The sequence below is a fragment of the Melospiza melodia genome, chromosome 5 (assembly GCF_035770615.1).
Source record: "Melospiza melodia melodia isolate bMelMel2 chromosome 5, bMelMel2.pri, whole genome shotgun sequence".
Classification (NCBI taxonomy): domain Eukaryota; kingdom Metazoa; phylum Chordata; class Aves; order Passeriformes; family Passerellidae; genus Melospiza; species Melospiza melodia.
Genome location: NC_086198.1, coordinates 16843894 through 16867242, shown reverse-complemented (window position 1 = coordinate 16867242; position 23349 = coordinate 16843894). Strand labels below are relative to the sequence as shown.

At 38.0% G+C, this 23349-nt stretch overlaps 1 protein-coding gene across 1 annotated transcript in view; it reads left to right on the top strand.

Moving 5' to 3' along the window:
- Nucleotides 1-23349, top strand: part of TACR3 (tachykinin receptor 3) — a 37668-nt gene that overhangs the window by 1622 nt on the left and 12697 nt on the right. Inside the window, exons 2-3 of the mRNA XM_063157998.1 lie at nt 11546-11734; nt 13451-13601. Coding sequence (XP_063014068.1) covers nt 11546-11734; nt 13451-13601 — 340 coding nt within the window. The remainder of the gene's footprint in view (nt 1-11545; nt 11735-13450; nt 13602-23349) is intronic.

Genomic DNA, 23349 nt, shown 5'->3' with positions numbered 1-23349 from the left:
TGTGGACAAGTTCATAATAATACTTTTCTGTTTGCCCTACTAATAGAAAATTTTCAGGGGCACTCTCGGCTAAATGCATTTCAGTTCTGTAAAGCTAGAAAGGAAAGAGCAAATTAGATTCTTGGCAACTCTTGTACTTTTCTGCTCTGAGGATGGGAGAAGACGTGAGGAAATCAGCACACTTTCCTCCTGCTAGTGATGTATCTTCTCAAATGTCAATCCCCATTAAAAATTGAGAAGATTGTGTAACACCAATGCTACCACCTTTGACCAGGCAAAGATTTTTTCATCCTCTTTTTGAGTTCTGCTTAAGACTGTCATCTAGCTTGAGGTTTTCAGGAACATAAAACGGCTTTAGCTGAAGTATTTAACAGCAAGAGCTGCATATTGAATAGTTGCTGCTGCAGCTCATCAAGTCATTAGTTGAGCAGTTACAGGAACGCTCTGACTAATGTTTTATTTCATTTTTTCCTGACAAAATTATCCACAGAGATGTAGTACTTACTACTTTGGTAGTTCCTAAATTTATGTTAGGAAATTGGGAACAAAAGTGAATACAGTTCCTTAGGAATCCAAATGCATTTCCAGAGTGAGAGAAAATAGCTCTGCTCCACACTGACTAAAGTGCAATGGACAGACACATCTATTGGAAATGTTTTCCTTAGTGTAGCAGTGCAAAATGTTGGTGCTCAGAGGTGAGTAAATAGCTACTGTTATTCGCTCTGATCTAGTTCTTGTCAGAAAATCCCCTGAAGAAATCACTATGTTACATCCTCCAAGTTTACCTGCCTCCAAAGGCAAATGAATATCTTCTCAATGAACAATGGCATAGCTGTGTTTAGGTGAACTCTCTGTAGTACCAAGCAGCATCATGTAAAACAAACAGAAGAGCAGTCTATCCCTCCTTCCCTATTCTCACTGCTATTCCTTTTATGCCGAATCACACCCGATGCATTCAGTGCCTTTAAATATTCCCTGGCTACCTCGGCAAAGCAATTCTGCCAAGCTGAGGAAACCTAAGGGTCAAAACAGATCCCAAATAATGTCCTTGGATGTACAGACTGCCCTATTCCAGGGCAAAGATCTGCTGGGTGGATGCCTTTTAAAACTTTTGTTCCCCGTTTGCCTTTCGTAAAAGTTCAGCCATTTTAACCCAGTAAACTCATCCTTACACATTCTTTTAATTAAAAAAAATTAAAACAACAAAAGCTACAAATCTGGATAAAGCTGCTAAGGGAACTGAAATGATGGAATCAGATGATTTTCCTTTAGAAATTGTTACCGTCTCAAAATACTAAAGGTCATGAGTAGTAACTCACTAAAAAGTATGTTGTGTTATGCTCCACTGCTTGCTTTAGAGCATCCTAATGTTCATAGAGTGTAAATGTGTGACTGTGAACCTGGACATCACTGAGCAGAGGTCATGGGCAGTACAAGTTTCCTTTCCCATCTGGTTCTGTGGGACATTCTAAGATGTGTGAATTGTGAGATTACTGGGCTGACACAGAGTTTTGTGAACTACGCACTTCCTGCAGTGGGGGTGAGCTGCATCTGGAGCTGATGAATAAAGTATCCAAGAGTGAAGATCCTGCTCCTTGAACACAGACTCAAATTCATGTGGCTTTATTCACACCTCTGACCAACCCTTCCTAGTGGGTTTTTTTCCCTGCTTTCTCCTTCTTTTCCAGCCGGCTGTTTGCAGTCTACTGCAGAGATGGCACAGGTACTCAAACCAAGTTGTTTCAGGCACCAGAAGCAGCAGGGATTTTACACTGTGCTGCAGGCATTCATTCCTGCATTCTTCTGTAGCTCACACTGCACAGTTCCATTACTTCCAGTGCAACAGTTCCTTTAGCTATGTTATGGGGATAAACTGGTAAATAGTCCAAGATAAACAGAATAGGAGCCAATATGCCCTTGTCACTCACCAGTGCATGATCCTAAAGGGTCCATCCATGATCCTAAACTCCATCTGTGATCACGGCAATACAGTGTGTGACTGCTGTACAGTTCTTGGACATACTAATGACAGTAAATTATGCAGAATTTAGGCCACCTAGTACTGAAGATCTGCTGTCTTTCCTACAAGATCTTAGCATGCAAAGAAGGTGGCTCAGGTACGCCAGCAATAACTTTTGAGTCCAGAGATTATTATACAACCTGTTTTGTGTGTAGGCCTAAAAATTCTCTGCAGATGCTTGATGATTACAGTGGAAGTTTGGGAATGCAGCAATATAGCACAAAATAACACGTCTTCATTAGAGCACTTAGTGCTATGCATTTTCCCCTGGTTTTAGCACATTTACTGTATTACTTTCTCAGTTACTTTTCTCTCTGCAATTCCATAATGATTTTCACATGTCAATCAATTTAACTCTTCATAAAAGCAACTCCTCATGACTTAAAACTATTCTAATAGCAATCATGAGTAGTTGCTGAGCCTATTCATATCTTACCGTTTCTTTTCTTTCTAGTACACCTGAAAGTTTTTGGTCTTTGAAGGCAGAAAACATTTGTTTCACTTTATTTGACTTTATATTTAATATCCAATTTTATTTCTCTGCTTGCACAGTCTTCTCTCTTTTTTTATGAACCTTAGTATTACCTAGTTTCTAGCAAGCATATGTTTATCCTTATTCAATACCTGTCATTCTAGTTTCCCATTTTATTTTCTCACTTTTAATATATTTACAGAAGCACACATATACTGTGTCAGTTTTCTCTTTTTTCTGTGACATTTTTCAGTTACTGATGGCTGTTAATAATCCCTCTATATACTCAGACTTCAGCAAAAGTAATGATATGAGCTTGTAACAGAAGATAGACATGAGACAAACACAGGATTCACCTCATAAAATAAAACCCAAACTCATCATATATACACACTCACATCCTGAAAACATCACTTAGGCTCTTCAATCTCTCCAGATGTATTCTGTAAGAGCAGTTATTATTGTCACAAAATAGTACCACATGCCCTATAAATTAATGTTACTGAAATTCTGAAGTAGGCAGTTGGCACAAAAATGTCTTATCTTTCCAGTAGAATACATTTTGGTATCACACTCTGCCTGATTTCCCATTCCTGGGACAAATTGCTCAAGGCCTTCATGCACCATAAGCATTTTAAACTGATAGTCCTTCCAAATCATCTATTACCTGACTGTTGTTAAGTATCTGTTACCTACCTTGTGTGCTCAGAAATCATAAAGTACAGGGAAATGTGTATGTATAAAAATTATCTCAAACATTTCTGGCAGTTTAAGACACGGAGTGCACAGGGCATGACCCTGTGTTGTGATGATATGGCAGCAGTGTCAGCAGGAGATGCACATCAAGATCTTTTGGTATTTGCAACCTTGAATGTGAGCCTGGCACGAGGTGTTTTGTGCTTGGCTCACTGGTGAACGGAGGAGGCTGAAGCAGTGACAGAAGGAAACCTGCACTGCCCAGCTGCCACACCTGGCACGGAGCTCTGCTCAAACAGAACTGCAGCCTTTCGCCCCTCTCTCATTCCCTATCCCTCAGATTTGGATGTCTCAAAATAAATGGTTTTCATTTACAAAGAAGTGAGAATTTGCACTGATGACTTGTGAGAGAGAGATGAGCATCAGAAGAAAAACAAAAAATGAGATGGAGTTTTTTTCAAGTTTCTTGTGCTTCACAGGCTAGAGACCTCCCACTCATATCTGAGAATATTTTCACCATAAGAAATTGATAGTGCTTCTGTTTTTTTCCATAAAATGCCATTTACTGTTAGCTGGCTTTTCCTAAAGCCTCTGGTGCCACATAAGTACAGAAAAAACTACCTGCCATACCCCTACTACAATACTAAAGTGCAACACAATGTTTTTTCAAACTGATGGATCACTTCAAAATCACAACTTCAGGAATTAGACTTGGTCACTGCACATCACAAAGGGCAAAAAATGCAAGATATGCTTTAGAAATTATCGCTATTATTTCTATTCTTACTTTGCCAAACTATAGAATTCAAAGAGAAAATCCCTTCCCCATTTCTCTGTCTTCCTCAAAGAGTATTGGAAGATGAAGCACATCTTATTTATGAGTTCCAGTATCTAGGCTGCCCTCTGAAAGCTACAAATTCTCAGAACTGGAGAGAAAGTTCAATAGGAGGGCATTAAGGGTTGAAATATCAAGAGCTGAAACACAAAGGACTCACCTGGGGGTCTAAAATAGTTTTTGGACTTGATCATTCTCTTTCTCTCTTGGTAAAGAGGTGAGATAGTTTCTGCAGAACACTTTGAAGCAATGGCAACAGGATTTAGCATGCAGAGGCCTAGGAAAAACAAACCTTTTCTTGCAATGGTACAATTTCACGGTGATTGGGCAAAAAGACAGGACTTTTTTCCAGTTTTGGTCAAAATTCATGTCAGGGTTAAATTATTAGAAACATACTGGGGCAGTCTGGAAAAAAAATACAGGCGTAACAGTTATTTTTTCTTTTTTGTTGTGTACTGAATAAATATTCTATTTAATAAGTTTCTTTCAAAAGGTGCTGTAAAAAAAGAGGTTGATACACCAATATCTTGAGAAATATAAGCAACATTTACAACAGCAACAAGTCCCCAGAATTCTTGTACCAGAGAGGAAACATCCACTAAGTTTTAACCTTATGTTCAAACAAGAAGTTCATTTTAGACAGAATCTTAGCCTTAAATACATACTCTTATTTATAATTTAATGAAAACTATTAAAATATGCTCTGTGGTTTACTATGCAATGTGGCCTGTGGTACTTTTAAAAGTTAGTCAAGGGTTGGGGTGATGAATTTTTTTGGGGGAGAGCAGTTTGTTTTGTTTATTTGCTGATTTTCTTAAATATTATTGCCTACATGCATGTTTTTCTGACTGATTTACCAACCAGGAAATAAAGCTGTATCATTCACATACCTGTTTTTCCTTAAAATAAAATTATTTCAAGATAACTGCAGAAACAAGAAGGAACCCATCTAGATGACAGTGGAAGAAATGTAACTAACTGTGGTTATGCAGCTGGAGCTGTTTCTACAGACCTTGCACTGATACTGGTCCTCAATAGCCTACATAGATGATATTAAAAGAAAAGGAGAAACAGAAACCTCTCTGTCAGGGGAAGTCAGTCTGTCATTTTATGAGACAGGCCTTTTCTATCAATATTCATAGATAAAAAATACATTGCATAAAATCAATTGCATACTTATAAAAATCTAGCCCATTGTCAGTTATCAGATCCTCCTCAAGCAGAATGCACTGTTTATGAGAGCTCAGCCATCCTGGAAACTTTCAATGTTACCGGTTTTAGGTTTTAGTTAAGAGGTGCTTGTAAGCAAGGCAATGGAAGCTACTTCTGATTTCAGAAAAACTGTTTCCCCCTGCTCAAAGCACAAATAGTCATTCACCCAGAGCAACACACATTCCTCTGGGTAAATCAAGGCCAAATTATACTCCTGGGATATTGATTCTCAAATGTACCATGTGTTACCTGTCATGTTGTCACACACCTCCTTTATGGCATTAGCTTTAAGGTGAACACTGCACAACAGGCCCTTCAGGGCAGCAAAACCAGTCTGTCTCAACAGCCAGTTACAGTCCTACAGAAATGCCCACAGCCACTCTTCCTGCAGAGAAAGTCAGACTAAATAAATGAATACAAACCAGTCACACAAGAAAAGAAGGAGCCTTGCTCTAGTAGGTAGCAGATAGAGATTAAAGAATACAAATTTAAAGATTTTGTTTTCATAATACAAAAAAATGCCTTTAAAATCTCAGTTCATTCCATCACCTTTAGTCTACCCTATATAGCTTACATTTTGGAGGGTTTTCCACACCAATGTTCTAAACAAGGGCAGGGAATCACAGCAATTTCCTTAAGTTTTTTAAATACCAGTTGATTCTAAATAGAAAGTCCTAAGATCAGCTTCTGTCTTGAGGGAATAACAGCCTCTGTGTATTCATGAAAGAAGCATGCTCTGTGGTGTCCTGTTGACGAGTCACTTACATGTAAGCATTATGATTTTTCTCTCAGTCTCTTCCTTTTTCAAGTTCCAATTTCCTGTTACAATCTGGGATGATTACATTTTGCCCCATGTGAGTTTATAAACACATTGTAAACAGGTGAAACAAATCAATTAGGATGATTAACGGCTTCCAGCTGTGTCTCCAAATGGGCATTTGCAGGATCCAATTTTGAACATCATTTTCTTTTAATAACATCTTGTGTATTTTTGCCACAATTTTCTAAATGATGTGTTAAAGACGAAAGGTCTTCCTGGCTGTATTAGCCAGTCTATGCTATTTTACAAAAAGACAAATTAGGTTTATTTTTAATCTTTTCTATTGTTGGGACCATAATACAAAAACTTCTCAAGCTTTTATAGTATTTAGCAGCTAAATTTATTTGGCTCATATTACTTGAAAACTGTAAGAGAGATATATGATTATGCAGCCATTAAAACTACTGGCTTAAAGAGTTTATCAATGTTATTCAAAAGAAGACTCTCTATTTCTGAGAAAACAGATTTTCTTGATTTGGTGAACCCAAGACACATGAAAAGAAGAGTCTAAATTGTAGACTCTAGACAAACAGAGCAGTTCAGAAGGGAACTGGATCTGTTCTGACCCCAGCAGCTACGAAAAGAGTGCAGCAGCAAGTACACCATGATGCACCAGCCATTGTAGCATGCAGCCTGAATGGTTTCTCATTAAACTCAGTGGAAAGACTCTTGCTGACTTCAGTAGTAATCAATTAGGGATAAAGATTAACACAAGATAAAGGTGTAAGAGAAGTGATGACAGTGGGATGTCATATGGCCACAAAAAAAACCAAAAAATCATGTGCTAATGATGTGCATATGAACCTAAAGTGCTACCTAAAATGCTTTGGAGTCATACACGGTAGAACATGGTGCAGTTGTTGAGCAACCCACATTCTTGTAAGTGCTAGCTTGAATTCTACCTGTACATATTTCCATTCCTGCATTTCTAAATATGCATATTCCATCTTATAATTATTTTCCAAGTATAAATGTTTTGTTGGGTGGGGTAATAATAATTTTTGCTTGTTGTGATAAATGAGTATCATGAGTTCATTCCTTTCAGCAGTACATCCCTGCTTTGTTGGGTAAAATAAACTATCTGTGGCACTATCAGCAGCTCCCCCTGGAGTGAGAAATCATTACAAGTCCCATCTTTAAATCAAACCACCTCAGTGGGAGTTCAGACTCCTTTATTCAGCAGGGAACCACACTGCTCAAGCCTAGTGACAGACTGAACAGTAACTGTCCAAAGACTGCAAAGCAAATTGTCACAGCACCCCACTGAAAAAATGTCTGCGTGGCTCCAGAATGCTTTTCAGTGGTGTAACAAGGCTTCAGTTGCTTGTAGCCATTAGAAATCCTACTTCAGCTCAAATACCTATCACCTTTTACTGTCCCTAGAGAGGAGGTGTGGAGAGGTACAAGGTCTGCATATAAATGTCACAGAACATGGTGAACCTATGAGGGCTTCTGCATTTGTCACTGGCTTCAGAACAACTGCATAAATTTGGGGCACTATAACATAAAGGCATTACTCTATCTAGAGAGCATCTACAGGAGGACCACAAGGCTGGAGAAGGGTCTGGAGGGGAAGCCTTATGAGGAGTGGCTGAGGTCACTTGGATTGCTCAGCCTACAGAGGAGGAAACTGAGGGAAGACCTCACTGCAGGCAGCAATTTGCTCACCCTCCTGACCAGTGACAGGACCTGGAGGAACAGCATGAAGCTGAGTCAGGAGACGTTTAGCTCAAGTATCAGGAAAAGGTTCTTCACTGTCAGGGTGCTTGGGCACTGGAACAGGCTCCCCAGGGAAGTGGGCACAGTACAGCCTGTGTCAGCTGGATAATGCTCTCAGGCACACAGTGTGATTCTTGGGGATGGTCCTGTGCAGGGTCAGGAGTTGGACTCTGACTCTCATGAGTTGCTTTCAACTCAGCTTATTTTATGATTCTATGATGAAGCTCAGACAACTTGAAAGAACTGTGGAGTAGCAGAACAGTCTGTAAGACAGATGACATTGGAGCACCCAAGAAGTCCTGCTGTTCCCTTTGCATGTTGTTTATGGTTGGCTGATTACAGAGAGGAAAAACTCTCTGGGAGTTCCCTCCCATACAGCTGCAGAGGCAGAAGGGCTTGCCACCAAGCCACACTGCCAAAATGTTCTGGTTTTTTACCACATCTACTTACCTTGGAATCTCTGCTACGCTAGGGCTGATTTCGGTCATGTCTTTTGCTCTCACATGACCCCCAGTTTCCTTTCTTACTCTCTCCTCTCTCAACACAATTTCTATATGCTGTTATTCTACAATTCTCCTTTCTTTGCTTCTCCTACTAGTTTCTCATTTTTCTCTTTTCACTCGTATTTTTTTAATTCAACAAACTGCTCCCTAGTCTCAGTTCTTTTGCTAGATCCTATATATCTCATCATTCTCCCTTTCACTCCTGGCCTATTCAAACATTTCTTCTATTTCTACACCATGTTCAGCACCATTCACTGCACAATTCAGATAACATGTCTACTCTTCCCCCTTGTAAGTGGCATTTTTCCATCCTTAATATATGTAAGGATATCATACAGAGCAATCGTAATATTCAGGGGCAATATGTTCATTATACATACCCACTATCCTATCCTTAGCCTCCTTATCTCACTGATTTTCTGAGCAACACCTAAGCATGGAACCTCTAGCCTGTGCTAGCAGGAGCTTTCATTCCTGCTGGAAGCACCCTTGCTGAATGGAGAGAGATCAAAAGTGAGAGCAAACCAAAAATTTAGTGACCGCTACTTCAGATTGAGCCTAAAGAGATAGACAAACTAGCCATAGATACTTGTAATGGCAAGATAACATTTACAGCAAACAAAATCATAAGCAGGAGCATGTGTGCCTCCTTTGCAAATGACAGCTAACAGTGCGGGAAGAACTCCTTTTCAAGGCTTCTTTTGGCTACAGAGATAACATCCAGATTCTGTTCAAACGTGGAGGTAGTTCTTGACCTTCAATAAAGGCTCAATCCACATTTTCTACTTTACTTCTGGCAATGATGGTTTCCCTAAGAAAATGCTACCAAACACGTATGACAAATCTGAGTGAATGTAATAATTGCAGTTATAAAGCAATATCTCACTATGTTAATGAAGCAATTTTGTTTCTAAGAAAAGCCACTTAGAGAACTTACACTTACAGAACACACTGTAATTGTTAGTGTACCGGCAAAGTAGAATAACTTAGATTTGTTATCAAAGGCTCTGGAACAGAGCTGTTAATACTCTCCACTAAATCTATCCAGAACAAAGCGATTATTGAGGGAATAGTCAAAGCTCCCCTACTTCCTTTCCATTTTGCTTGTTAGAATGACTGCCTGCGACATATTTGTAGTCAATCTTGTGCAATAGCTAGGCTGTTGGCTTATCATTCAAATTTGAACTCTAAAAATAAATAGCGTGCTTTTTATCTGATGCTTGGCCTTTGACTTATTTTACTCAGACAGCCAGTTGTTAAAATTTCCATCAGTACAGCTGTATGAGTCACTTCACCCAAACAATCCATGTCTTTAAAGGGCAGACAGGGAGATAAAACAACCAAATTTTATCTTAGGCAACAAGAACTACTGTTGGTATCTATTGGGAGTAAGATTAATATAACTGGGAATAAGAATAATGTGAATGTAACAGAAATCTGACAATAGCACATAAAATAATAGCAATGTGCAATCTGAATAAAAGTAGCAATTTGAAGGAATGATTCCAGGCTAGAAGGAGAAGCCTCAAGAATCTCACAAGCATGTGAGATTAGTATTTGCTTACAGCTTATCACTTACTACAAGTAAAGATCTTCAAATATTTGGACAGTGCTTGGCAGTCCACACAAAAGCCAGCTCAATTTGAAAGACAGGGCACATGACTACAAACTTGACTTCTTTACCAAGTGGCACTTACTCTTCAGAGGAGAAAGGAACCAGGTAGAAGAGGGCAACAATCCAACTGCTGTTCTCAAGAAACAGAAGACACCCAGCACTCAAAACTATTTCATACTATGTAATACCTAACGCAATAAAAAGCCAAAGGCACGTGAAAGAGAGGGGAACTAACTGTTACCCTACAGAGAAAAAAAAACAAAGTGCAGTGAAAACAAAAAATTACCAAACTTGAAATTCCAGATATGGAAACTGATGATTCAGAACTGAACTGAAGCTGTTTTAGATCGCTCCCTGTTTCTGACAGCACTTAGATGTTTTAAGATACTAGGGCAGTTATGTCTACTGGAAAAGGCATAGCACTATTATGACCAATGTTGGATTTATCACATATTTTATCATTAACTATAAACAGAGTTAGTTTTGCTAAAACAAATATCTGTTCTGTAATTACTCATCTGTCAAAGATAAAATTTCCAAAAAAATAAGACTATCTTGAGTAAAATTTGTGTACCACAGCATGTAAATATGGATGTAAAAGATTCTTGCACAAATTCTTATCAGAAACATTATTTTATAAATATTATTGTTATTGTCTCATGGCTAATGTCAATATGTAAAAACCTTGGACAAGTCTGCCAAGAACCTAGATGTGTACTGTAACAATTAAAATATATTACTCCATTTATTTGAAATGAGTATGAGTCTTTCAATTGCAGCAAACACAAGATATTAATCAAAAAATGGTTGATACAAATTTTGTGTCTCCCTTATTCCTCGCATCTGTAACAGAAATAAAAAAAAAAACAGAAAACAAGACTTGTTTTTCTATTACTGTTGATTTAGATGCTTTTTCTCATTGCTTTTTTTTCTAAACTTTTAATTGTAATTACTTAAACATTTTGATTCTTTTTTTGCATGTTCTTCTAAGGTTACCAGCATACCTGAATTGCCAATACAATTACGGGCCAGGACAAAGAATGCTATCCTTCCTGGGAGCATGGGAACTGAGAAGGCAAATGAGATGTTTTCTTGCTTTATGCATCTATTTCCCTTAATGCTTTTACCAGTTCTAAACTGACTTTTCTCTCAGTTCTCTGTATGAATCAGTTGCTCTGGTGTTCTTTGGCAGACAATCTGAAGTCAGTCTCTCTCTACTGAAATAAATACATGTGGACTTAGCAGATTCCTGTAGCTTTGGGACAGATGACTATTAATCCTGACAGCTTGGCTGCAACATTTTGTATAAGAAATAAATGTTGTATGACCTAGCAAAGTAACAGAGGATTCAGCTGCATTGTGCTTTTCCATCAGGCTGTACAGTAACAGAATTGTCTAACTTTTTGCAAAATAGTTTCTCTACTGATAGTACATATGATTAACTGGGTGTCCCATGGCTGCAAAATAATATCCAATGAACCTGCTTCTCCTTTCAGTGCTGCCTTCACTGGAGCAGAACCACACAAAGAGCACAGCAACATCAGAACTGCAGGAAGACAAATATCTCCACTTTTACCCTAAGCTTTGGCTGATTCTAGATACATTTAAATTTATGAAGAGTTCTTACACAGAGGTTTTTGTTTTCTTTTACAGATATATGGCCATTATTGATCCCTTGAAACCTAGGCTCTCTGCAACTGCTACCAAGGTGGTCATTGGGAGCATATGGATTTTGGCATTCCTGTTGGCCTTTCCCCAGTGCCTATACTCCATAACCAAGGTGATGCCTGGGAGAACTCTTTGCTATGTAGCATGGCCAGGTGGTCCAAAACAGCATTTTACGTAAGCTTTTGTTCTTTTAAACTTGTGCATGGTGATGTCGAGACTTGCAATGGACTTGGCAAAATCTCTGGCATTGTGCAGATACTCTACACGCAGAATAACTAACAGCTTTGATCACTGAGAAATGCAGTTTTCTATGGATGATAAAGCATTATGTGTGATAAACAGAACAAATTTATTCTCTTCCACATCTGAGTGTGCTCCCTCCTGTGCTGCACTTTTACCATCATTGCTGCATGTAAGATCACTACTTCTATACAGACAGAGATGGTCAGAACTGGGAACATAACATGCAATTCAAAGCAAGCTTCCTCTTTATCCTAACCAGGAAAAAAAAAAGGCTTTCTAGTCTCTCCTTAGAATCATTTAGGTTGGAAAAGACTTCTAAGGTCATCAAGTTCAACCACTGACCCTACACTACCAAGTCCGCCACTAGACCATGTCCCTGAGTGCCACATTCACAGGTTTTTTTCAATAAACCCAGGGATGGTGAATCAATTGATTCTCTGGGCAGCCTGTGCCAATGCTTGACAACCCTTCTCATGAATAAAATTTTCCTAATAGTCAGTCTAAACCTTCCCTGGCACAGCCTGAAGCTATTTCTTCTCTTGTAACTAGGGAGAAGAGACAAACATCCATCTCACTACAATCTACTTTCAGGTTAATTGTAGAGAATGAGAAGGCCCTAATCAGCTGGTTTTTTCTCTAGAATTCTCCATGGGAGGGCTGGATTTTGCCACTTCATTCTGTTACTTATGTCAGATATTAGTCCAAAAGAAAAAACTGGATAACCTGTAACTGGTTCCACTTTCTGAATGTGAGGATATCAGTCAATTAAATTAAATATATCCTATTTGTTCCTCTGGTAGAGTTAGGAATAAGTGGCTACTTAGGCATCTGTCCTTTCATGTCATCACTGACATTTAAGAAAAATATTGTGTTCAAGGCTGAAAGTCTTTGTAACTATCTGGAATCAAATTTGACCTTTTGCTCTTTATGAGGCAGGTGAAAGACATCCTAGTCACATATAATTTTTATCACTTTAGGAGCCACTCACAGACATTTCTCTTTAGGGCAGGAAGGTCACTCTCAGTGACTGTTGGGGATTCTTCACTTATCATTCACTAGGATTTCATCTGAAGTTGACATTTAACCAGGAACTCGCAGGAGGCAAAAGAAATGATCTTTGTTTTCCCAGTGCTGACATCAGCAGTGGTGACTATACTGCACACAGATTTGTGTTGTCTGTGTGCACAGATGGGCCATATGAAGAACAGTGGGTGATAGGACTCTTATCAGGGGTTTTGCATCAATATATCACTAAAATACTTACTTTCCTCTTTATTTTATAGTCCAGACTAGAGCTCCAAATGCCTAGCTTTCCCTCATGATACTTGTTTGTGCAATTAAATCAACTCAGCTAGTTATGGACAAACCCACCCTATTCTGCAGTCGCTAATCAGAATAACCATAGAGTCACTCATAATACACTAGTCCAGGCTCAGCATTAGACACCCCACAAAGCACATGCATTAAAATGTACATAAATTTGCAGTGCAATTCCAGACTTTCAAAAAGACAGTGAAAACACCAAGGACTAGCCAGTTAATATAAAACATGCTTTGTGCTAAAATAGAAGTCTTGACTTCTAGCAGCCCATTCCATTGGTATAGCTCCTCTGAAGGCACTTACCACCTTACTATCTTTTCATTGCAGGTATCATGTTATTGTGATCGTGCTGGTCTACTGCTTCCCACTGCTCATCATGGGCATCACTTATTCCATGGTGGGAATTACCCTCTGGGGAGGAGAAATACCAGGCGACACATCCAACAAATATCACGAGCAGCTCAAAGCTAAGAGAAAGGTACTGTTCCAGTAAATCCCACTAAGTGAATACTTATAAAATCATCTGCAATTGTGTTGCAACATATCACAGTAAATTCTTTCAGAAACATCAAATCACTTGAAATAGCAGTAATGAGAGATCAGCTTCAATACAAAATTTGATTAAGTTTGACAAGTTGTCTTCTCTGTTCACTGGCTGTTCTTTTCATAACATTAATGTTTGTCATTAAATAAAGGAAACATTTGGGTTTTAACTTCTTACTCCACATGTAGCAGCACACACAGCATCTGCTATGTGGAAGCTAAGGCAAAAAAGTTTAGCCTTCAGAGAGTAAGAAACTGACTTTTGAACAATGGGCTAGCAAACCATTAGCTCTTGTTAGGTAAGATTATTATCCTACTGAAACAAAACTGAATCTTGCTGTAACTGTCAGGTGATTAAGGTCCATGCAAATTTGAGATAAGCACTGATCAGCCTCCTTGTAATATATAAATTAGATTTTTAAACAATAACTTTATTATGAGAAATGCAAACAAGTTTTCCCAGATATTTTCTTTCAATCCCTTTCACTGTAGGTATTGCTTAAACTAACTAGACTTGGGATTGCTTGTTAACTATTTGACCATGTCCAGTTCCTAATGTTGCAGTGCAATGAAGGTTTCTTTCCTACAACATTCTTTTTCTTAACCTAACTTTTCTTATTTAGTAAGACAGCCTTGACATTTTTATTTCTGACACAATTTTTTATTCAAAAATGTATTTAACCTTTCAGACTTGAAAAAATGGCACCCTAATACAAACTTCTAATTCACAATGATGAGCACATTTTCAGTTGCCCAGTTTGCTTCCTGTTGCTGTATGTTTGAACAGTGGAATATGCTACTGGGCTGCAGCAACAGCAGAGTGGGGCATATTGGGTCCTGACAGAACATGAGATCTCCTGCAAATTCTGGAGAACACTAACATTTTCATTTCTTTCAGGACACTGCAGAAATAACTTTCTGTAACAGATACATCTTGCAAAAGCAAATGTGGAAGGGAAGTTATTAAATTATTGCAGTACCAGGACATGCCAGAACTGCAGGACCTGTTATCAAAATGACTAAGTAAAATAATCACCTTGTGACATAGAAACTAGAGGTCTCTGAAGATCAAATCTGGTTTTTACGATATGAAACAGAGAGCCCAATTAAATCCCTTGAATACTTTAAAAACAGCACCTGTTTAGAATTCTAAATATATACAAGAGACAAGGAAAAGCATCCCTAATTAAAGGATTTTAAATGTGAGAGTAAAGAGATGCCTACCTTCAAGACATGCAACAGGGGAATTAAATTATGTGCAGAAATATTATAACTGCATCAGTGACTTTATGGGTAGAGCTCCATGACAGCACTTTAGCTACACTGCTGTGCTCTCCAACAGGATTTATGAAATAACTGGCATTTGGAAAGATGAATCATAATTGGTTATTCATGGAGAGGAACTAACGGACTGGAATTCAAATAAAGCCATAACTCAGCCTGCCTCTCATAACAGAGCTAGTGCTTTGCCCCTTTCAGGCAAAGAAATAATCTGTTTCTCTTGCTATTTAATATATAGGTATCAAGACATATGGAAAACCTATGCACTTATAATGAAGAAGAAATATAAAAGCTGACTGTTTCATATCAGGCAATGTTACAGCACAAAGGTGTCCGATTAGGGTTGTTTGAAATGGTATTTAATATTAAGAAGGTAGTGATCAGGATCATGCAAGACCTTTAAAGTAAACAATGTTTGGCGGCAAAAGATTTGAAGCTTGACAAAGCTGTTAGTAGTTCAACAGATAGTCTCATCACTTCAGATATATGATTGGGCAATACAGTCCTGAATCCTCCTGAAAGCCATCATTAAGGGATGAAGGATTCAAAGAATTTCACACTACACACTGTAGGCTGGACAACACAAAGTCATCCTTAGTATCAGTAAGGTCAAAGACCAAATATTTAGAAATTCAGGACTGGATGAAACTACAAAACCCTTTTTTTTTTTCTTTGACACACAGCTCAAATATCTCAGGGACTGTCCCATTTAAATCTGCCTGGTATCAGTTTTTGAACTTCTGAACATTTGCTACATGCGGGGACTTTGCAGCCATTATCCCTTCTTCTTAAAGCTCCTGGCATGAGACTGACTAATGTCCAGCTGAACATCATCTCTTCTCCTGCAATTCCTATTTTCATAATGTGGAATTATAGTCTCAGTGGTGTCACACATAACAAGTTTGTACAAGTGTCTCATAATATTATTGTAAGATTTGCTAGGCCAAAATGTTCTTTATATCCACTGCAAATCCTTGCTCTCAGATGTTGCCTCCACACCCTGCTTTTGCTATCTAAAAAGTTCCAATCCTTCTTTCAGCTTTACTTAAACCATATGAGGAAATAATAATGTACTGCAAGTAAAATCAGTTAGTATTGTTTTTATCAAGAGGTACAATTCTGATACAACAGATTGCTGAAAAAAGAACATTTATCTCATCAAAAGATGCTATTGCCTGGCCACAATGGGAAGAATACAGAGCAGCAGAAAATGCTCTCCTTAACTTTTGTATTTTCTTTACTGTTCTTTTTACTTATGACTGTTACTTTGTGATAGTATGTCACCAGGCATCTTTTTCAGTAATTTTCATTCCTCCACACTTATACTTCTGCATTTTCTGCTTCTCTTAACACAGCTTGAGGTGTCATCTCAATTTATTTTAGCAATGAAGATTGATTAAAAGACACATTGTTTCAATGTATTTCTTTTACTCAATTTTGAATATAAAATGAGAAAAAAAGTCCCATATGTTTGCTTCTCACAGCCTTTGTGAGAACTCCAGTATGAACACTTGACACATATTTCTCTGGTATGTTCTTTTTTTTTTACCCCTCCTTTTCATAGATTTAGAGAAAGTCCAAGGAAGGGCACCTAAAAATGATCAAAGGACTTATGAAGTGATTAAAATGGCCAGCTCTTTTTAGTTTGGAGATGAGGAGGCCAAGGGACAAGGTGTCAGCGTTTAGAGAAACACAAAGGTAGTGGATAAAGTGACTGAAGAACTGTTGGTCACCAAATCCTGAAATGCAAGAACCAATAGGAGAGGAGCACAAGGCTGGTAGAAGTGAGAGCACTTTAAGAAAGTGTAATTTAAAAGTCAGTGAAGAGCATCTGAGAGGTTCTCCTGCCAGATGCTCATGATCTCACAGATTTCAGAAAGGGTTTTGAAAAATTAACAAGCAATAAATTCATGAATCATAGGGGTGAAAAAGGTTGGGAAAGACCTCCACGATCAACGAGTCCAACCTCTGACTGGTCTCCACTGTCAATCAGACCACAACACTAAGTGCCATGTCCATTTATTTCTTGAACACTTTCAGATATAGTGACTCCACCATGTCTCTGGGCAGCCTTTTCCAATGACTGACAACCCTTTCAATGAAGAAATCCTTCCTGATGTCCAAAATTTCTCCCTAAAGTCCAAGTAGATACTGAAAGGATGAATCAGAGATGCACTCCTCTTTAAAACAATCCTGGGTGCTGGGACAGTATCAGGAAAATAGAAGATGGAAAATTGCCAGGTTCATGGGGTAAACAGCACCTTCTACTGCCTCTGAGACAGAACAGTAGGATAGATGGGCAGCTGTCTGATTTAGAAGGAACTGTCCTATGTCTTTATGCTCCTGTTTTTACATAGCAGTGTAGCCATAAAAATACTCCTGATTTCTCACTGGCTTTCAATGCCACTAAAAATGCAGGTTTTCCTTTTTTATTTTTTTACCACATATTAATAAATTACCTGAAAACACTTTAATATGTATTTTATACCACACTTTACAAAGAGAAGCACTAGTTAGAAATAATGATACTTTTGCTGGCATTAAAAGGTAGCCAAACAGGTCAGACCAGAAAAAAAGATTAATTGCTTCTCTATGGAGTAATTTATTGTGGAGAAGAGGCAGGAAAAAAGAGGAAAGGAAAAAAAACCCCAAGAAGTCAAAGCCTAAAACATTGCAGTACGGCATCAAAAGTCTTGAAATACTGAATTAATTATGGGCTGACAGATTTGAAAAAAACAATACTCATAATATAAAGCTTATTCAAAATAAATAGGTGATGAAATATTACACTATGAACTCACAGATCAGATGATAGCCAATAATTAACTCTAAAATGAGAGATCCTTCTAGTTAACAAGCAACACTAAGCCTAGACAGACAGACTAGGGTTAGATATTGCTCCATTCATAAAACCTTTTGTGAAAGTTTGCATCCAGCCATGTGAAACAAAATGTTTTGATACTCTGGCTCCAAGGGTTTGTCTTGCATGTGACTTCCTACACCATCTTGAAACTTAAATTTTATCCTACATATTTGTTTAGACTTCTTCAAGGTTGGAAAGTAATTGCTTTCTCATGGGACTGCATAAATACATGGTAAATTTAAAATCTTCAGTCAGTTATTTAAAACCAGTTATTAAAGCAACCCATCTTCTGGCTTATCCCAGCATGGGAACCAGCACTGTAGTCTCCACTACCTTATATTTATATGCCATTTTCAAAATGACATAGGGAATAGAAGTTTAATGCAGCAGAAAGTAAATATAACTTGATTATCCTAAATTCAATTAATTCCCCTCTGCAGTCAATTACTCTACACAAATTCGTAATACAGATTTCTAGGGAAAGCCCAATCTTGACAGCTGATGCCCTTATATACACTGAAACATCACCTGTGACTAGTTTTTAAAAGTCAGACAGTAAGAAACACAACTTTATGATCTTTTTTCGGGTAATGGTTTACCAAGGCTGCACATGTCAAAATATTCACCAGACGTGTTTAAGTGTGCAAAGAGAAGCAAATCCTAAAACACCCTGTATGTACAGTGAAGGCATCTTCACCCTACATACATTCTAGGACTACAGATCACCCAAACCTGCCATGCAACAGCAGTCTGCTGAGGAGAACTTACATTGCCATGGTGCCATCCTCATCATTTACTTATTCATGGGACACGAACATTTCCACCTTGAAGATTCATTTGTGCTTGTGCACCCAGGCAGGAATGACGGCCATGGTGGTCAGACACACCTCTTCCCTTAAGCTGATCTTACATTTCTGGGAGTGATATGTGAAACAACCTACCCATCCTGTTGTGGGGTAATGAGGTGCAGAAGCTCAGTTTGCTAGGAATACTGTGCATCTCCTGACAAAAATAGGGGCCTGTATAATTTTTTGGTCCATCGATACACATCTTCTGTAAATGCATCTTCTCTTTGACTTTGCAGAGAGTGGCAATGAAAACAAAGTACAAAACAGACTAAATAAATACTAAAAGAGAGCTAACATAGAAGATTAAGCTGGAGAAATAAACACTATTTTAAGAAGAGGTGATCTCACTGATCTAACAGTCATAGCACAATGGCTTATATTGTAATGTGTGAGTGGCTGTATGGCTTGACTAGCTGAAATTTCATACAGCTACAGTTAAATTATCATTTATCCAAAATGCTGATGCACTGTGAGCACCTTGCTGGCCAAAGCTCTACCATGATTGAAAGCCACAGGTGTTCTTGAGCGCAGCCACATTGACAAATTTAGCAATCATTGTTCAGCACATTCAAAAAGAAAAAAGGCTTAGCAATATGAGGTTGAAGAACAACTCGCCCCAGCCAGCACCACTTCTGGGCACTCCACTGCTCTGGTATCAGCCAACAATCAATAGAAACAGAGATGCTTTTTAAGACTGCAGTCCTTACATAGAAATGTCCCTAATTAATTCCTCAGGCAACTGAGGGTGTAACAAAAATACCAAAGGGGCAGCTTATGGTCATACATTGTGTTTCCCCTAAGCAAAAATCAAAGTGACCAAAAAGTTTCTGAAGTGATTAATCTGACTATATGATTTCATACTTTTAAGTCAGTCTCCTCTGAGGTTATAATCACGTAGTCATGTATCTCAGATTTTGTGAAGCTACTCTCAAAATTAAATACTTTTGAAGATTTCCATATCAATGAGTCATGGAAAGTTTTGTGTTTGACAATGTCACATTTCTTACTTAACGTAAGGAAAAAGAAAACAGGAAGAAGGAATTCTCAGATGGTTTTAAAGGCTCTTTAGAAAACAAACTCATCCCTTGTTTGCCAGACACTGGAAGATTTCAAACTGTGCTGTCCAGTGCTTTCTCCACTTATTCACTGAGTGTCAGTTTGTGTTCTTTCAATGGTAAAACATTAAATGAAAACAGAACAGGAACCAGCCTTCAGGCCGGTCACCACAAACAACTCTTAGAGAATTCCTCTGATATCATCTTAAACCTCCATCTTGTAAAAATGTCACAAACCATAGAGTTCAGTTTTCCAGCTAAATTTCTTTATAGACAGCTCTATGCTGTTATTTTCAGTTAGCCTAATTAATTACTTAACATCCCTCATTGGTGTCATGTTTACAGATTTTTTTTTATGTCCATTTCTTCTCTCAGTCTTTGTTTACATTTGTTACATTAATTAAACTAGTGCTTCTAATTTTCTTTTATATAACATCTTTATGCAAAAAGTGACCAAAACCAGACAAGGAAAGCCAGCAACATAGTGTCACTATGGTCGTGCACAAGGGTAACTCCCTGTTCTCTACTGAGAATGCCTCATCTAGAACATCCTAATATTTCATTTTTTTCCTTTCATGAAATGGATGGCCTGGTCTTGCTATAATGAGTCAATAACATTTGTCTCCTCCTCTTTTGTTCACAACAGGCAAACAAATTCACATCAGATAATTTTATTAGTCCTTAATTGAGCAAATCCCAGAATTTGCTGAGTACGATCATACCTGTGGAAGTACAGTGTAAAACAACCCATCAAAACTAGCACAGTACCAGTCCAGCAGTTTCTATCTGCTCTGTGATATCTGTGACTGCCAGCACCCCACCTAGGGACACAATCACTACTGGTACCATACAAAGTATATGAACAGCACTGTGAAACTTCCTTTCTGCTCCCACAGTTCCTTCTCACTTCTGCAGCAGCACAGTTGCTCAGAAGTGTCTTGTCATCAAATTTATCTGGCATGCCTTTATTTTGCTGTACAAAACTCCTAATACATTAAATTAGGTAGATCTTAAGATTGATGCGTAGAGAACATACCCCAGATTAGAGAGAGATTAGTATGAAATACTTTCAATAATTTTTTTTCTCTCAACTACCTTTCCAGTGGAAAGTGTTTCCCAAATCAAGCTCAGTGGTGAAATGTAACAGTAAAATTACTTACAAACATTAATAACTAAAGATAGATTTCCTCTCATTCTGCTTCAGGGCACCTCTCACTATGATATCCTTAACTCTGACTATTCACAGGAAGTATGAAATAGCCTTCTTAATATGGTAGATGCAAACCAATGCTAATGAAGCTAAGCCTGACTTAACAAAGTGCTACACATGCCTAAAATTGGGTTTGTAACCATGCAGATGGACTAAGTTACACGAGGAGATGTGACGTGCTTCCTACAGAGCACAGATGCTTACCCTGCCTGCTGCCCTTCTCCTTGGCTCTGCAGAGGTGAGCCAGGACTGGCCATTAACCAGGTTATTGGACCCAACTGCAACTGTTAAGTGTTCCACTAACATTTTGAGCAGTTGTTCCATAATGATAAAGATAAATACCCTGCCAGACTCACCAGGTTGCTATTAACACTAAAGTCAAAGTCTCTATTTGCAAGTAATTGCTATTGCAGGCAAAAGTTTGCAGAATAGGACTTTTTTTTTAAGCTTATTTTCTCTAAGTTTTTCTTAAACTTCCAAAGGGTATTGAGGGTCAGAAAATGACATTATTATCTTTCCTGGTGAAAATACTTGCAGAATAAGATAGTTGTTACTATTTTGATCAGTAATATATTCCCATAGCTATCAAAAATCTCCACAAGAACACAGAACACTAACATGAAAGCCTGATTTAGGCTTTTCATTTACAATTAAGTTCTTGCACAGTCATCACATTAATGACAATGTATGACCCCCCCTCCTTAAACACATACACACAAAGAGGCACCTTTTTTTCCATTAGGATGAGGCAGAATAACCACTAATCTTTGGTTTTATGTTTTAAAAAGTTCTGTAAACTCCATTACCAAGTATATAGACTGAAAACCCACCGAAAATGTAGGGAATGAGCAAAGTAACTATTAATATTGTGAATCATGATTTCTATTTCACAGTCTCACTCTTCAAATGCTTAGAAATTGCCGAGGGAAAAATTGGGGCGTGAGTACAGGAGAACTACTGTCAATGCATGTTAAACACAAAATATTTTTTACAGATCTGTTTTATGGTCTTAGAACTTCAGAAAAAAAAAGGATTCACCTATTCTCCTTTTCAAGATTTTTTTCCTAGCAATTTGTTCTCTTTTTAATGATCTGCCCATAACTTTGAACAAGATTTCCTACTGAGGTAGAAATAAAGTCAGACATCCTCCTGATCATTCTCTGAACATGACTGACACAGTGAAATATAACAAAATTATTGGAATTATTGCTTTTCTCTGCTGTCTATCTCCAAATAGCTACAGAACACTCAGCAGCAGTACCAGCTTCCATTCATTGCCTCAAGGTCCTAAAACTCAGCTATGCCCTGTGAACAAACACATCTTTCCACACCCATCGTCCATGCTTCAAGCAGCAATCACAACAAAATAAAAGCAGAGTAAATACTAAAAATGGCTTTATACTGCACATAAGCCTTGCCAGTTTACATATTTACTGGTTTTGACAAAGTTTTCTGGTCAATACTTTTTTATAGAACAGCTGGCAACATCTCCAGGTCAGGAGCAGATTTAAGAGATTGGTTCTGCATGGTCAGTGATTAGGCTCAAAATTGTGCACTTACAGTTGCTGTGATGTTTCTCATTATTTTTATATTTTCCATCACTATCGGCAGAAAATTTATGTGAATTATGAAGCCCAGGCACAGTCCTAGGGCAAAAATTTCTGCTTACTAGTGCCTCATATATTTAAGAATGGAAGTAACACTAGGTAAAGAGACAAAAAATTTCAACAATGCTTCAGTTCATTGTGAACTTCACTGAGTTCACAATGAACTCAGTGTGTTTTCAAATGCATTGCTGAATTCAACTATACATGTTTGTTAATAATAAAACCAAGATTCCTACGAGAAAGAGAAATGAAAGCCAGGTATCTCTTTTTCAACATTCAGATTTTCAACATGGAGATTATGATCTTCATGTTTCAAATGATGGAATTGAGTTTAAGATAGACTTCACTTCTTCTTAGCAGTTCTCTCCAAGTTCAAGTTTGGGACCTGACCCTCCAGAACAATAACCTTAAAATGCCACATTCAGGACAAAGTGTGTTCTTCAATTTATATGTAAATTTTTTCACCAGCATATAAACCAACCTTGGAAACTTCAAAAGGTCTTTTGTTGTATCATCTAATCTGCAGTCAAAGTCACCCCATTACATATGCTAAATTATGATCACATGAATATTCTTGTGTGTACATGGGTGCATAAAAACACATTTGTGTATACATATACATACACACACATATATATACACACACACATATATACAGAGAGAGAGTGCATAAGAAGCCACTTCCTCATCAAATCCCTGTAGGAAGTCATGAACAAATTAATTTTAGCAGGAGTTTTCAGTCTGCTGAGCTTTCCAGAACACTGCCAAGCATCTGTGTGGTGGAAAGCCCAGGAAATCTGATGCAGATCACTCATTTTG